At 39.0% G+C, this 17761-nt stretch overlaps 1 protein-coding gene across 1 annotated transcript in view; it reads right to left on the bottom strand.

The window, feature by feature from the left end:
* arfgef2 (ADP-ribosylation factor guanine nucleotide-exchange factor 2 (brefeldin A-inhibited)) overlaps window positions 1-16907 on the bottom strand; it is a 39098-nt gene extending 22191 nt beyond the window's left edge. Inside the window, exons 1-20 of the mRNA XM_052091354.1 lie at window positions 16587-16907; window positions 13993-14023; window positions 12879-13002; window positions 11808-11954; window positions 10614-10793; window positions 8586-8886; window positions 8127-8282; window positions 7567-7685; window positions 7279-7412; window positions 6655-6889; window positions 6402-6501; window positions 6141-6280; window positions 4284-4392; window positions 3910-4099; window positions 2406-2517; window positions 2081-2286; window positions 1910-1994; window positions 1221-1392; window positions 625-776; window positions 210-338 (exon numbers count right to left, since the gene is read on the bottom strand). Of these exons, the coding sequence (XP_051947314.1) occupies window positions 210-338; window positions 625-776; window positions 1221-1392; window positions 1910-1994; window positions 2081-2286; window positions 2406-2517; window positions 3910-4099; window positions 4284-4392; window positions 6141-6280; window positions 6402-6501; window positions 6655-6889; window positions 7279-7412; window positions 7567-7685; window positions 8127-8282; window positions 8586-8886; window positions 10614-10793; window positions 11808-11954; window positions 12879-13002; window positions 13993-14023; window positions 16587-16752 (2988 nt within the window). The 5' untranslated portion in view covers window positions 16753-16907. The remainder of the gene's footprint in view (window positions 1-209; window positions 339-624; window positions 777-1220; window positions 1393-1909; window positions 1995-2080; window positions 2287-2405; window positions 2518-3909; window positions 4100-4283; window positions 4393-6140; window positions 6281-6401; window positions 6502-6654; window positions 6890-7278; window positions 7413-7566; window positions 7686-8126; window positions 8283-8585; window positions 8887-10613; window positions 10794-11807; window positions 11955-12878; window positions 13003-13992; window positions 14024-16586) is intronic.
* Between the last annotated feature and the right edge of the window lie 854 nt (window positions 16908-17761).

The following is a 17761-nucleotide window of genomic DNA, read 5'->3' as shown; positions in this document are numbered from 1 at the left end:
CTTTTCGTGGATTTTCTTTATCGTGATATATATCTATAACGTTTTATCGCCCAGCCCTATATAGTGGTGGGGAGAAAATCAGTCATGGCAAAGAGTAGAGGGACATCTTTTACTTTTAAATAATGCCAAAGCCAGAAAGAAGTAACTAAATAATATAGCTTGAAGTTTGTCATATGAAAAGTGCTAATAACTGGCAGCTAATAACAAACCTGCATGTTGAAGATGCAGGCGATCCTGATAGCACAGCGGATGCCCTCCAGACAGAGAGATGCCACTTCCTGATCATCACAATCCTGGAGTCCTACGCTGAACGCTGCCAACAGGGGTGTCCAAGCCAGCTGTTGTACATAAATTCATACACATAGGGACACATGCCGATAAATTAACCAACAAACATGGAGCGAAAACATAACATTTGTTTAAAAGTTTGACATAAATATGATCAAAGTTTATAGACGTGGGACACCACTTTCTGTAACATTATCAGATTGGTCTTGTCCATGAACCACCTTTTAGTATTTTTACCCAGCAATATCTGTGTTCCAGTTCACAATATATGAAGAATCTTTTCCACTTTGTTGTGATGCAAACAATGCTTGAAAAACCAAAGAGAGATGTAATTACCTTGAACATGGGCCGGACATGCTCTAGGTGAGTGGCACTGAAGAAAGGAGCCTGAGCGTGGCTTACAGCCTCCATCAGAGCTTTAGCTGTCTTGGCCATCTGCTCCATTTCCATGTTATACAGCAGCCTCCTCTGCTTCTCATTGGATACATCTTACAGAAAACACAAATTAAGTCACAACTAGTTGAATTCGACTTGACTAATGGGTTTGACTTGTCGACTATTAAAAATCAATGGCCTTGCAACCTCTACGCAGAACCATGGAGGACTCAAAAGCAAACAAACCCACTGATGCTATTAAATTGATTTTTCAAGCAAAAATGCAAATTCTTTGTCATCATTTAATTCCCCTCATTTCATTACAAACCCATATGACTTTCTTCCATGGAATGCAAAATGGAAGTTTTTCACTACTGCACTTTTTCACAAAATGGCTGCATTGAACAACAATTGTTGTGTTCCATGGAAGAATTGCAATCAGGTTTGGAATGACATAAGGTGGAGTAAATGACAGAATTTTCATTTTTGGGTGATGTAACCTTTTAACACAAAATTCCACAAGGACATATTTTGGAATTTCATGTAGATGATCTTACTCTGTTTGTTGGATTTAGGAGTGATGGAGTACTCTTTGCTATCCTTCATGGCAATCTTTTTGCCTGCAATCTCATCATAAATGGAGGAGAGATAGTCCTCAGGCAGGTCCTTACTGTCATTAATCCCCCGATTCATTTTTATGTACTGTTCCTTTGTCATCTTGTTCTTCACCTGAAGAGGAGAAAACAAAAGAAAATGTAAGTGGTCCTTGCAAATGTTGCCAACTCTATGCTAAGATGTTATAGGTGGTTTTTTAAAGCTCAGATAAAGTAAGGCTTTTTCAAAGCATTTTTTTCCATTCAATGTAAGTGAATAGAGACTGAGGTCAACATTATGGATTAAAGAAAATCGTACAGGTTTGGAACAACACAAGGGTGAGTAAATTACAACAATATTCATTTACAGGTGAATAAATTCACCCATAAATCCATTGACTGAGTTAAGTTGTTTTATTTTATAGTGCTACAGAGACACAGCGATTACGGTTTTCGAGAAAATTTATCTATGAATCGTTTACTATAGTAGTCTCTCCATATTAATCTGGGATAGAAGTATTTTAAGACTGAAAAATGTACATACTTCAGCATTAAGTATGAGCAACATTAAGAGAGATGCTTGCCTAAGCAAGAACAACTAATGAATACAGCAAAAGGAGGAAGGTGAACGAGTGAGTAAGAAAGGAGTTTACCTGTGGACTGTGCAGGTCAGTGGTTAACATGATGATGGAGTAGGCCAGAACGTAAGCAGTGTCTGCGCTAGCAAACAGGGTTTGCCTACAGATCAACAGACAGGTAAGCACACACAAAAAACACTATTGAGCTGCTAAAAATAAAACTCTTCCTCAGACTGTACTTCTCACCCTTGATTGCACTCCAGGTAGCGTGCGGCAAACTTCTCCATGAGCCTATCAATTTTCTGGGCTTCACCAGGAAGCCTGAAGCCTTCAAGGAAGACACGGAGCGCTGATACAAAGTCTGTGCCACAAAAGTCCAACTGGTCCACATAGCAGTACATCACCTCCTTATTAAACTTCACATTCTCTCCCAAGAACTCCCCGACCTGAGTCTGATCACATGATACAGCAGAGAGACAGAGTTTACAGAACAGATTGAGTGACTGATAATGCAACACAAAATGTGTCAGTTTGCAGAATGCAAGCATGGATGGAAAGTGAGTGAACTTGCTGTGTCCAGACGCTCCTCCTGGTGCAGGAACTGGGCTATGTCCTCTGGTGTGGTTCCCAGCATGTCTTGCTCCTGTAGGTATTGCAATCCCCTTTTTGGTTTCTTGTTAAACCTTAAAGAAACAGAAAATAGTAAAAGAATAGTAAAAGAAATAGAAAATAGTAAAAAAAAGAAAAAAAAAAAAGACAATAAAGGGGCAGAAAACAAAAATAATCCTGTAGCTCCTCTCCAAAAAAGTAACCAGGCGTCACGTCAACGCAGACCACAATAGCAGTGATTGGTCCGCTTTGAAACCACAGACAGTCCCCCAGGATGATAAAAAGATTTCTGAGGTAGAGTCGCAAAAGATCTATGCTTAATATCAACTGTTCAGTGATCGGGTCACATTCTATTTGGACATGTATTTCATGTTACAAGCAATGAGACAAAAGACACATCTGTATACAATTTATAAACTATAGTTATGCGATATATATATATATCTATATTTGGTATGCTATGCTGGGTAGTAATGGATTACATGTAATCTAGGGTTGGGTGAGTGTTCGGGGGTGAAATTACACATACAGACCTGATACTACCCACCAGCCATAATTACACTGAAGACGGAGGGGTAATCTACACAAATGCAGAACCGATTGCATTAGTGCAGTAAAGTTTAGTCGCAAATTGCTTTTGTACTCTGCTTAAAAAATTTACATATAGGTGATTTTGCGACAACTTTTGAGACTTTTTTTGTGACGTTAATTTACAAATATAACTGGTTTGATCGGTTATCACACATTAATGACATTTGTAATGCCAAAATTAAGTTGAGTAAATCATTTTAGGCATAAGTGCCTTTTTATTTCAGTCAGAAACAGTCAAGAAGAATGTAAAACGCACAAATTCTTATATTCTGACCAATAATAAAATGTTTAACTTTTTCACATGTAAGCAATAATGTCAAAATGCTTGAAGCTTATCCTACTCAAATGCATGCAGCATTACTTAAATAAACTAGGTCAGAAGTTCCAAAAGTAATCAGATTAGATTACCTTAAAAATGTAATCAAAGTGATTACTAAATAACATTTTAGTCATGGAATCTGTAATCAGTACCAAAGTACAATTCAGAAGTAATCTACCCAGCACTGTTGGTATTTGAGTGAAACAATATATGTTGTATTCTACCTTTACGACCGGTGCGATGTTTTGATCGTATGTACATAATTAGTAGTTGACCAATATGGGTTTTTTCACTATACAGTCAGCCATTATTTGTGAAAGTGACAAATAACAGCCCCCATGTCCAGACCCTCTCCATGTAGAATAAAGGTTACAGCTTTTATAACGTTACTGATGTGACTATAGTCTTCATCTCATGTGAGTCATCATACATACATTTTAAAATTGCAATTAATTTCTTCAGAAGTAAAACTTAATTACTGAGTGCACCAGTCATGTGTAAAATATAAAAATAACTCCAAAGCAAGAAGACAGCAAGAAGCTGATTCAACACTCACAGGTTAATTCCATGCTCAATAATCTCTTTCTGATGTTTGATGACCTCATATTGTTCAGGGTGATCTGACTGATTCTGCTGAACACCACACGACATGGTGGAGTCCAGAGAGCTCGCACTGTCTCTGCGAGAGGAGAGATGCTCAGGGAGCCTTCCATCTGCAACGTCACCCTCTGCTGGACGTTCCTGACCTACAGCACAGTACACCAGTCTATTTAATCGCAAAGTATCAAAACCCAACACAAAACAAACAACTAAACTTATGCAGCATAGTGTGCCTATAGCTACCAAGGTCTATTGTAAAAGACACTACAGGGGTCATACTTCAAATGTCTTGAAAAATTAAAAAAAAGAAACTCTCCACAACCAACTTACCGAGGTTGGCCTGCAGGTTTGGATTGACATACAGGTCTTTGCTCCATTCCACCATGCACTTCAGAATAGACACCAGACACTCCAGCCCTTTCTTTCTCAAACTCAACTCCTGTAAAAAAAATTTTAACCATCAACACTCCCCACCGTCTTCCATTGGTTGTACGAACAATTAGTCCTGCCCCAAACTCACATCATTGGTTAAGCCAGTATTGTTGTGTGGGGCTGGCAGGTCTCTCATTTTTAAAAACAACCTGCAAAGGGCTTACTTTTAGTTGACTCAAAATACATTTCTCTCAGCATTTACTCACCCTCATGCCATACTAGATATTTATGACTTTCTTCTGCTGAAAAAGTATTTTAGAATAATATTTCAGCTCTGTAGGTCCATACAATACACATGAATGGTGGCCGAATATCACACCGGGACAGGACAGGTACAGGATGGCAACAACAACTGCCTGAGTTACACCAGGAATGCACAATCCCTCCATCACTGCTCAGACTGTCCGCAATAGGGTGAGAGAGGCTGGAATAAGGACTTGTAGGCCTGTTGTAAGGCAGGTCCTTACCAGACATCACCGGAAACAACGTCACCTATGAGCACAAACCCACCTTCACTGCACCAGACAGGACTGGCAAAAAGTGCTCTTCACTGACGAGTCACGGTTTTGTCTCACCAGGGGTGATGGTCGGACTCGCGCTTATCGTCGAAGGAATGAGTGTTACACCGAGGCCTGTACTGTGGTGCGGGATTGATTTGGAGGGTCAATCATGGTCTGATGCGGTGTGTCAAAGCATCATTGGACTGAACTTGTTGTAATTGCAGGCAATCTAAATCTTATACGCACACAATGCTGTGTGTTACAGGGAAGACATCTTCCTCCCTCATGTGGTACCCTTCCTGCAGGCTCATCCTGACATGACCCTCCAGCTTGACAATCCACCAACCATACTGCTCGTTCTGTGCATGATTTCCTGCAAGACAGGAATGCCAGTGTTCTGCCATGTCCAGCAAAGAGCCCGGATCTCAATCCCTTTGAGCATGTCTGGGACCTGTTGGATCGGAGGGTGAGGGCAAGGGCCAGGGCCATTCCCCCCAGATATGTCTGGGAACTAGCAAGTGCCTTGTTGGAAGAGTGGGGTAACATCTCACAGCAAGAACTGGCAAATCTGCTGCAGCTCATGAGGAGGAGATGCACTGCAGTACTTAATGCATTTACACATGTTAAGTTTGCTAAAATTAAAAGCAGTCGAAAGTGAGAGGACGTTTCTTTTTTTGCTGAGTTTATATCTATAGAAGCAATATAATATCTGAGAAACAGATCAATATTTAAGTCTGCCTGGCCAGTAGGTTTCAATATGCTCAAAGAATGAAAATCGCCAAAAACAAAAAGTAGAAGGTGAAAGTGGAGATTGATAGTAAATAAATGACTTAAATATTTATCTGTTTATCACCCACACCTATCAGATATCTCTAGGAGACATATATCAAACCACTAGAGTTGTATGGATAAATGATATGCTGCTTTTGTCCTTTTGGGGCTTCAAAGGTTTGACCACTATTCACTGGCATTGTATGGACCTACAGAGCTGAAATATTATTCTAGAAAATATTTGTGTTCAAAAGAAAGAAAGTCAGTCATGTACATCTGGGATGGTATTAGGGTGAGTAAATGATGAGAATAATTATTTGGAAGAACTATCCCTTTAAGCTGGGAAACTACATGCTTTTTGCACTGTATTGTATACTATTTTTGTATGCCATTTAAAAAAAACTGTCATGGTTTAAAGTGTATACTGATACAGTAGCCAGGATGTGGTATAATAGCATGTTATTTAAAACACAGTGATAGCTACCTGTAAAGGTGTCATGCCGAGCTCCTGTCCACTCCTTCCCTGGGCAATTTTAGAAAGATCATTTACAAGCCGCTCAAAAATGTTTGCAGCATTTAGATCACAGTCATAGTTCACGTAAATGTCCACCACACACTGAGCATCTGCAAGAAAAGGAGCAGGACTGACTTACTATTTAGACTCTCACAATCTGTGAACTTCAGAAAAGTGTTTATGTACTAAAGCAGAGTGCAAAGGTCACACCGTACAAGGAGTGAAACAGACCTGCACAGATGCGAGTCAGAGTCTGGATGACCATCCACTTGTGCTCGAAGGAGCTGGATGACGTCTCAAGGATGTTAAGAAAGATCTCCCTGAAGAACACCTGAGAGAAATGTGGTGTAGTTTCAGATGAGGAACAAGCAAAAGATCTTCTGTGCATGTCAAATTTTAAGTTCATAGGAATATTTGACCCTTGTATCAGAATAAACAGTGATTTAGTTCATTAATCTAAACATCCATTATCATAAGTCTTTACCTCAATCTGCATTTTGAGGTAAATTTTGAAGTGGGAGAGGAGGGTCAGAAAGATAGCAAGAGACAGTTCGAATACTTCAGGCACGGAGGAGACCCCGTTTTTAGAGAGCGCCACACACAGGTACTGTTTGATAGCATTCACAAACATCTCATGGGTTCTGAACACAGGTCCAGCACCCTGAAGCACTGACAGCAACAGCTGCAGAGAAACCACCTTAGAACGCAACTCGTGTGACCTGATAGAGACAAAGGGAAGAGAAAAAGTAGAGCATTGAGTTACGGTTATCGGAATGTTGTGGATAAGTTTGCCTAAAATGTATTTCTTATAAAACTACGGAGAAACAAAATAAAAACATTGTCTACCCTGTACCTCATTGTGAAGCAAGATTATGCCAAATTTTGCAAGATACATTACATTCAGTCTCAGTTTTAATGATCACACAAGTGACACTAATCCCTGTTTACTGTGCTTGGAAAAGTAATTAACAATCCAAAAAAAAGTTTATAAATTTGTCTTTCACATAAAAATGCATATAAACAAACCTAAAGATACTTGCTTGATTAATTTATTGTCTAATATCTCAGGGATATGTACTGAAAATGCATTTTCTTCATCAGTTCTTACTTTGGGTCAGGTGGTCCATCTGCCAGGGGCTTCATGGAGAGCTTGCAGAGGGAGCGGAACACGAGGAAGGCATCTTTCTGAAGGATGTGGGAGAAGCGGGCAGCTGTCTGACTGCCCTGCATGCTCTCTGCATCCTGCTCATACAGCGAACAACAGACCAGTAACATCACAGTTTGATATATCTCTCATATTAAACAAAATGAAAACTCTTAAATGAAAACTCTTAAAATGTATTCACTCACCCCAACATCATAAAATTGTAAACTAAAATAAAATTAAAAGACGTACCAGAATGTCTGTGGAGGACTCGGAACCACGGTCATCCACCATTCCATTCATCTGTTGTGTGTCTACCTGTACAACAGGGGGCTGCACTTTGGTTTCTGAATCTGAATGCTGATCTAAGCCTGTTGGAGAAGCTAAGAGTTACCACTATGTTATAACTATTACAGTGGCAAGAAAAAGTATGTGAACCCTTAAAATCAGGTTTGATCTTCTTAAGAGATTTCAGAAGACCTACGCTCAAGAATTGTTGGTTTGCATAAAGCTGAAAAGGGTTACAAAGTTATCTCAAAGATTTTTTACATTCATCTGTCCACATTTAGACAAATTGTCTTTAAAAGAAGATGATTAAGTACTGTGGCTACTCTCCCTGGAAGTGGCCATCCAGCCTAGATGACATAAAAGGACACTGCTTTCCAACAAAAACATTGCTGCATTCCTGAAGTTTGCAAAAGACCATCTTGATGTTAGATGTTTTGTGTGACTGTACTCTTGCTTGCAACTGTATAAAGATATAGTAAATTATTTTATACGCACACAGAAATGCAGGTTCCATTGCAACTCACCTCCTTCCACAGAGGTATCTCCAAGGCCGTTGTCTGGCTCTGATTCTTGCAGAACCTCATTGGCTGCTTCAGACTGCGGAAGGCCCTCCTCTTCCTGAACACCTCCTGATATTGATGACTCGACAGGTAATTGTTCTGACTCCTGAGTCTCTGAGTCTTTAAGAAAAGACAAAAAAAAGAGCCCAGAAGATAACGGTGTCTGAGTTCTTTGTTCTGTGAGCCTTTTCTTCCTTTCCTATTACTATACCAATATATTAAAATTTGTAAATATTTTCATAATTATAAACAATATTAAAAACAAAAGTTTAAGAAATGACATAACAAAAAGGAAACTATCCACTTATCTGAGACTACTATAAACCGATATAGGAACCCTTCACTCTGTGCATCAAAACACCATAAAACGTACAGGAAGTCTGTCCAGTGGTTTCATGTTTCATATATAATTAATTTCTGTACCTGTATGTGGAATTTCTTTTGTGCTCTGTTTATTCATGTCAAAATCCTCCTCTGTCTGGCCATTTATGGAGGATGAGTCTTGCGGGGTGGAGGGAGTGGATGGGACCCCAGGAGGACTAAGAGAGGGGGATGGTGAACCGTTCTGTTCTGAGTGGGCTCGATCAAGCCGTGACGATCCAGATCCTCCACCTGGGGTGAGGGAAAGGTTTTGGGTGACAGGTGAAGGATTACTGGATACCAGTGAGGGATTGCCCAGCTGCAGACGCTGTCTGTCCTTCTCTGCTTCCTGAAATTCCAGAGCCTACAAGACAGCAGGTATAACAACTTTAGCATGACATCATTCATTGTCAGTTAAAACTTGATATATGGTAAATTGCGGTAATTGACAATAGATCATTTTTATGTATAATGACCACCAAACTGTATAAACAAACATTGTATAGGCCTTCTGGCTGCGCCCACTGGGGGGGGGGGGGTCAAAAAAAAGAAATAATTGCTCGCCGGTTCCCAGACACGCGTCACCTGGTCCTCGACCACTCCTCCACCCTCTGGCGGATGGCAGCCTCTCCTCCCCAGGAAGACCGGAGCAAGTCCTCTGACCCCTGGCGGATGGAACACCCCTCTGCATCTGGTAGCGAGCCCTGCCACCCCTGGAACCGGCTCCACCACCCCAGACAGCTGGCAGCAAGCCCCTCCTCCCCTCGCAGATGGCGGCTGCTCTTTTGGGCGGACGGCAGTGGTGAGGACTCCATGACAACGTATCCCTCCTACTTCCTGTGCTTCGGCACCAATGTAAAAGGGTTAAGGATGGGCAAAGAGGCGGGGGGAACCGGCTGAACAATCAAAATAATGTTTCATGAAAACTTAAAAAGACACAAACAAAAACACGCTCTGCTTTTCAGCCAGATACGTCAAATCTTAAAACACACACAAGAACGCGGACAAGCTATGTGCATTTCTTTCTCATCTGCCGCTGTCTCTTCTCCTTAAATACTCCCACCTCCCCTCGCTGGAACGCGAGACCGGTGTGGCACGCAGGTGGAAGTCATTCACCACTTATCTTCCCGGCCTCGCTCTGCCCAGACTCCGCTCGGCTACGCCCTGCTCACCACAGAGTTATTTATTTCAGTAGCTGTGTAATGAGCAAGATTATGTACAGTCATCTGATCATTTATCTCATAACTGATCCATTTCGGGTGATTCCCTGATTTCAACATTTTTTTAAACTGAGCATAAATATTTTTATTTAATTTAATTTTGTATCCCCTTTTCTCCCAATTTGGAATGCTTAGTAGATCCTATTGGTGGCGTGGTTACTCACCTCGGTCCGGATGGTGAAGGACAAGTCTCAGTTGCTTCTGAGAGCATCAACCTGCGCATCTTATCACGTGGCTCGCTGTGCATGACACCATGGAGACTCCCAGCATGTGGAGACTCATGCTATTCTCCCCAATCCACGCACAACTTACTATGGGCTCCATTGTGAGTGAGAACCCCTAATCACGACCACGAGGAGGCTATCCCATGTGACTCTACCCTCCCTAGCAACCAGGTCAATTTGGTTGCATAGGAGACCTGGCTGGAGTCACTCAGCACACCCTGGATTCAAACTCATGACTCCAGGGTTGGTAGTCAGTGTCGATACTCACGGAGATATTACAGAAGTTTCTGTAGTAAATGGTTAATGTAAATTTTTATATTTATGCTCAGTTTGGGCCGAGCATAAATATAAATCAAATTTACACTAACCATTTACTACAGAAACTTTGATTACTTTTCTATGGTGTTTTAAGAATTCATTCATTTCCATGACTTTTTCAGACCTGGAAATCCCAAATTGAAAATTCACTGATTCTTTTAGGTTTTCCGTGACTTGGTTTATTTTTGTGATAATGGTCACTTGTACCTTATGTGCACTATTCCTTATATAATGTACACTATTCCTTATATAGTTTTCTGGATATTTTGAACAACACTCATACAACACAAAATAGGTTTTTCCAACCTATACAGTGCAACAGTACTAACCGCTTGGTTCTCCATACGGGTGAAGATGACATTAAGCATCTGTGTTAGAGTGGCCTTTGCCGTGGTCTGGTTGATCAGGTTGCGGCTGGCCAGGTAGATGTTGTAGCAGGTCCGCACGGTGAGGAGAATTGTTCCCTCATGGATATCTATGTGTGGTGATGTCACGGCTGTGAGAAGAGCCTGCAAAGTGACACAAAGCTTTGTGTCATTCTCTTGTGCTATATACTGTATTAGATACATCAACACAAATTGAATCCAAATTGAATACCAAAGGTTTCTGCTGGTAAATCCTGACACTACAACTAATCAATTCATATAACATGCACTCATGAGCTCTTTAATGGGCAGCCCTCTTAAACAATCGTAGAGGAAAAACTAAATCTTAGTTTTACAGTGGTGTAATTAAAATAATCCACTGTTGTGCAAAATCATACATTTATTTAAAGAAAAAAATATCATTTCTGCATCTTAAACTTGTTTTATGTCCATTAAACAAAACAACAGTACTTTGCTTTTTTTTGGAAATAGTGAATTTAATTGGCAAGTCAAGCTAACTTTATTTTAATGTGTACTGTTGCCGGGTGGCGTAAATTAAAGTGCACCACTCATCTTTTAAATACGTTGTATGCCATACCTTTGAGATGTTTTTGATGCATTGGATTATAATAGATTACAATGACTGAATAATACACTTTCATTTTGATTAGTTTTGTTATGCTGTCAAGGCAAGTTATTGAGATGTGTATGTTTTAGTGTGTTGAGATTAAATTATTAGGGATGTTTGTGCGGGGCACCGTGTTGGGTTAGGCAAGTTTTTTTTTGTGCCCCACCAGAAATAATGAGCCTAAGCACTGAACATTTAGCTAACTCATTTTTTTGGCTGAGTCTGACATTGATGCTGAATACAAAAGCCACTGTTATTTTGGCATTAGCTTCACTAAAAAGACCTGGTGAAAAGTAATTGCAAAAGAAATGGACCAGAAAGGAGAAGTTAGCTCTGGGATCATATGTATCATCATTTGGTAGCAGATGCCATTTGGTTTGATATTTTGTTTATAATTCTACCTAGGCTACCTAGTTCTCTAGGTTTCAGTGTCAGCCACTGAAACATTAGCCAACTTCCATTACCTTCAAAAGAAAACTGAAGGGTTGTGGTCTGTAAATACAAGCTGACATAATGGTGAATGTTATCACCTTAATGATCTGTAGCTGTACCCCCTCATCAGTCTGAGGTCCCTGAAAACAGTTACAAATGGTTTCCACCAGCCGGTCAATCAGCCATTTTCCTGGAGCTCCACTGTCAGGGGCATTACCTGTGATGTGGCCAAATGCGAGGAGTTTCTGTGGAGACGTGAGAGAAAGTAAGTGAGGTGCTATGTGATCTTATCATGAATGAAAGTATAAAAACTAAGTTACAGAACAGGAGAGTCTATCTTATATGCCCTTGAGCAAAGAAACCCTCTGCTGCTCCAGCGGAACCATTCTTGCTATTACTGAACTTTCAAGCACACAGGAAAAATCTACAACATGTCATGTTACGTCCTGTCCACCACATCAGAAATGATGTCGTGTCATGGAACACTGAACCACTGGGATTGGGTTCAGATCTGTGAAAAAGTCATCCATATTTGGGCAGAGAGACATGAGATTGGTGACTGTTAAATATGGCCAGTAGGATATGGTGCCAAGTACATGACACAGACTCAGTGAGGACTCAAATGGCACTCATTCTGTGAAAACTCATTGCTTAACATCACATCAGCATGATGTGACGTTTAGTCATTGTTGTGTTTGCATGTGTAATTAGTTCTTATGTACAATTACTGTTTTTTATTTGTTTGGAGACTATTTAAGACAAAAAAAGCTGTTTTTCAGAGCAACCTTATTTACACCCAGAGATATATAATTTACACCAAGATATATAAAATTTCAATTCAGAAAATTAAGAAAAAAGTACATTTGTGGCTCTTTTTTTTGTGTGATTTTTCAGTAGTTTCTTGAATTTATATAAAATTTTGTATTATTATACCAAACCCTTCTTGTTTTTTTGTAGACTTATAAGCTTTTAATATTGGGAATGCCACTGAAACAGGAAATCTTTAAAAACACCCTCAGAGCTTAAAGGGTTAAAGCATTTTCAAATGAAATTCTGCAGCAGGCTTGTCTGTAATGGTGACGGTTTTAAATTAGAGCAGTATGACGTATAACACTGCAGATGTGTGAATACCAAGTGGACAAGAACACAGGACACTGAGAACTGCATACCTGTAGACAGTCGAGAGAGGTGCTGACAATCCTTGGGGACTTTGACTGACAAGCCAGCTCAAATGGCAGGACGTACTTGTCAGCTTCAATGTAGTTGGCTCTAGGTGGAACAACAGTGCAATCCCTGGCGCACACACAGAATTCACAGAACACATTACAATGCAGTACTGCAATACACCAATTTTATTTAAAGTTAACAAATTGGTCCATGGTGTGACACAAATTTTTTGTCCAGATCTATTAAATGATTCAATAATACATAAAAAATGCAATTCACATAATACAATTACTTGAATACCCATCTTCTATGATGAACATGTTTTCAATTTCTGAGTTCAAAGTCATGTTTATTTGTTTTCTTAGGTTTAAAGTAAAAAAAAATGCCATGTGGTGTAACCATCCAGAATAAAAAAAATCTCCTTAAAAGGTGAAAAAATGAAATGTAGTGCAGAATAATCTTTTATTAACATTTCTTTAAAAAAAAGGTTACAAACACAATTGTATTTTAAAACGTGATTAATATTTGAAAAACTTTTATCCAATAAATCAAAGTCATGTGGTGTAACCAACATGTATGTAGCCAATTTGCTGTTTATGAAACAGCAAATGAAAAGCATATTTTCTTCAGGTCATGTGGTGTAACCCTGAGAAACTTTACAGTATTCTTGACTAAAAAAATGTATGATATTTGTAAAGAATATATATTTTACCTTGATTTTTTTTTTTTGGAATTACTGCTTAAGGTGTGTATACTCTCACATGCAAGGAAAGTATTTTAATTAATTGTATTTGATGGTTGCACCACATGACATTTTCTTTAAAGTCGTAATTTTTGGTAAAAACCAAAATGGAAAAAACTTTATATTTTAAAGAACTTGACATGTGTGTTTTAAAATTGATTTTTAAAAGATTTCTAAATTGTATCACTTCTGACAAATGTATTTGTCAACACCCAAATAAGAAATATTGATGGAGTTTACAGCATTGAAATAAACAGCCACAGACTTGAATGAGTATAACCAGCATCTGAAATTATTACATAACCACAATGTTTCTGAATAAAGATGATGGATGAATAGATGATGCCTTTTTTGTGAATGAGCTGTAAACTTACTTCTGCTTTTCCAGCTCAAGCTTGATTTCATCTATAAGAAAACAGGCAAAAGGAGAGACAAATTAACACAAGACACCCTTGTATCACTCAAGGCTTTTGGTGATGATACCCCACCATAAAACAAACAAACCTGAAAGGGAAGAGAATGATAGGAATGCTAATTCAGAAAATGGCCAATCACACAAATTCACAAATGCAGGTAGATGCTCTGACATAATCATGCATCAACATAGTGTAGTGTCTTATTACAATTTACACAACCAAAGCTGTCTAGGCCTACAGTTTTTTTTAGCTTTTGCCAATTAAGTAAAATGATGTGCTCAGTCTAAGTACTGTAGGATATTTATGTGAACTGAAATTCCCAGAGTGAATTGTGGAGATGGGGTAGAAATAACATCTTCAGCTGGGAATATGTGTCCTAATACTGCAGAGCAAAAATACTAGAGGTAGACCGATATATCAGTTTTACCGATTAATGATGGTGATGATAGTTGCAAAAGTCTATGCCGATAATTTTCTTTTTTATTCCTCTTATAATTAAGTTTTTTAAATTAAAGTGAGGGCATGCATAAAACATTTGACTATATGTAAACGTTCCTCGTCAGCACATACATCATGTCTTCAACTTCATAAAATTGTGAATAATAATAATATATAGGCAAATAGAAAAAAAGCCTAATTTGGTAAATATTAAAGAGAGCATTGTAACAGAGCCAAGTCTCTGGCAATTCAAAATAAGAGTCCCCAGTGTATTTCAGGCATGTTTAGAGTTAAAAGTCCCAAATTATGTACTCAAACTTAACTTTTCTGATTATTATTGGGATTTTGGTCATTTTGGACTCTTGCAGCCTCTTGTGTCTGTGCCGACTAATAAAATGTTGTAACATTATATGAATCTATGAAATAATGTTTTTAAATATCGGCCGATTAATCGGTTATCTGCCTTTTCCACCACCATAGTTATCGGTCAATCTCTAAAAAATTAAAAAGTAATACTGACCATATAAGACTGCCAACTCATTGAAATGAGGCCTATTTGCAGGCAAATTAAGTATATTTCCCATATCACCAGTAGTTAATGAAGTGCATATTTTTAGCTTTTCCATTTTAAAATGGACAACATAGGCAAAGTAAGAGGTTATGAGATGGAACAAGTTGCATTAGTACCATTTATCAGTTAAATATTTCCACCGATTATTAGGAATAAACAAACCCCCTTGGTTTGGATGCTGATAAGTACAAGTTCTTCTGAATTTAAAATCCATTATTATTCATTAACAGGCAGCCATCTGCATGCAACAAAAGCACAGGAAACTAAACTTAAGCAACATCACATTTCACAAGATGCATTCTCACAACGTTTGACCATGTTGTAAGAAAACCGTACCTGACTACCTGAAATGTACTGTATTTTCTCAGGTAGCAAAGTGTTCAGTGCTGAGTAGGGAAACAGAAATTGTGTATACTGTATAAGCAATTGCCTACCAGTGAATCCGGGTGTATGCTGAACTGTGTAAATAGGTCTTTGGCAATCAACCTCATTCACATAATGAGGGAAGAGGGAGTGTCTGTTTGAATGAAAGTGCCTCTAAGAGTATACACTTGCCTCAGACAAACCCATGGTAAAGTAGCATTACATCAACTGTTAAAATGCCTGAGCAAGCAATTCTTAAAACATTATCAGGACTATACCTCAAATATACCTAAAGAATAAACATCAACATTAAATTTAAGATCAAATTCAATTGCAATTGTAATGGGGCATTTACTTCATATTAGGCAACCCATCTTTGTCCTTGGCAAGCAGGAAGCTCCAGAACAAAGGTGAGACGTTGGAAAAGCTCGCTAAGTAACTACATCCTCCGGTCTCAACAAGTGTTCGTTAACTTAGTAAATAAGTAATGCAACAGAGGCGGGACGAGCCGAATATATCCAGCTAAAGTATGAACTGACAGTGGGATAAATATTCCGGAAGTTGCAGCAACCACGGGAATTTCATGACACTATATGGCATCTAAAAAAAATATTATATTGTTAAAATATTAAAAATACTATATTGTTCATTTGTATTTGACAGCACTTCTACAATACAAATAGATACTATCTGTAGATCATTAACTAATCTCTAATTAATAAGAGAGCAGCAAAACACCAATCTGCCAGCTCATAAATGATGTAAAAATCATTATTCGTTGTTAGTTCGTGAAACCTAATGTATTAACTAATGTTACAGAATAAAATCGTATTGTAAGTGTAAACGTAACATCTCCCAGTAGCTTGTTTGAATCCAGCTAACACATGCTAACAGCCCGTTAACCAAAACAAGAGGGGCTGAACACGCCGACATGTCATTTAGACTGACGCGAACATCTCATTCACTATAAAGGAGCTTTATATAGCCGATAGGAAGCAATGGCTAACTACCAGGAGAATATTATAAACATTACAGTCTGATCTGACTGATGTCTGTCTACTGGAATGACATTGGCTCGCGAACAAGGCTTTTAAGATAGCAATCGCCATTGGCAGCGATAGGTTCGTTTCTCCTCGTGGAGAAACAGAAATTATAATAATTGTTAATAAAGAGCGCTCACCCAGCGCTACTTGACAAGCCTTGCGCAGCTGGTTGTGCTGGCTCCTCTTCACCTCCTTATCCGCGAGGATTTTCTCCAGCGCCCGAGACAGAAACATCCTCTTGGTGCTTAGGCTTTCTGTCTGCGTATGCCGTCGATGTATTTCCAGCTGTTCCTGTTCTTTCATCTCTCGATCGACGTGTGGAAATAGTCCTTCAGGCCGTCATCGCTGGCCCGTTTCCTGCGATTCAGCAGGTATGTGTCAGGGTGCCAGGAGCGGGCCAACGTTGTTGCTGGTTCAGTCGGGGGCAGTTTGAACGCTGCTGCCGTCTCAGCACTGCGTCGCCATGTTGGCGTCACGTCACGTCACGTCACGTCACGTCGCGTCACGTGACCCTCGGGAGCAGAGCGGTAGCTAGTAGAGTGAAAGGTGGTAACGATTCTGGGGGCCCACAACAAATTCAAAGCTGTATTATTGTAAGGGGCCCAGAGAAATATATATTCACGGTGCCATAATTCCTTGCTACGGCCCTGCTCAGACGCTTACACTGGCGAGTACATTCAGAGCTAGATCATGATTTAAATGAAGTGGACATGAATGGGTCGCATGTTAGTTGGTTTCGGGTAAAACATTGCAAAGGGAAGTGACATTTCCAAGATAGCACTAGATCACATAATTATAGACTACTCTGTTAGGGTTAACACCCGAGCCGTAAAATACGGATCGTCTCGTTGTTAAAGATAAAATGAGAACTATGAATGAAAATAATGAGTAAGATAAATATGAAATACGGGACGCGATTTGTCCCGTATTTTCAGATTGCATCACAATGAAATCGTTCCAGGTCGCCAATTTAACATTGATTTAAGTTGGAAAATTTTACTACGGTGGGCAAGGGTCCATCTGAAAAGTTCACAAATCGTGTTAAAACTGGATTTTTTTTCTATATAAATGTTCAATAAGATCAAACAATGTATGAATGCAATCATAAAGACAAGTACAGGTGAAGGAAAAAAGACACAAATTAAATGAATAAAACGATAACAAAATAAAAAAAATATGTATAAACCATCCAAAATATATACATAAATAAGATAAAAGACAAATAATAGAAAATGTTTTAAATTAATATATTTTTAACATATAAATGATGTCTTTTTTAATATATATAAACATATACCATTTGTTTTTTAAA

Source organism: Xyrauchen texanus, chromosome 25, assembly GCF_025860055.1.
Source record: "Xyrauchen texanus isolate HMW12.3.18 chromosome 25, RBS_HiC_50CHRs, whole genome shotgun sequence".
Classification (NCBI taxonomy): domain Eukaryota; kingdom Metazoa; phylum Chordata; class Actinopteri; order Cypriniformes; family Catostomidae; genus Xyrauchen; species Xyrauchen texanus.
This window is presented reverse-complemented; position numbering and strand designations above follow the sequence as displayed.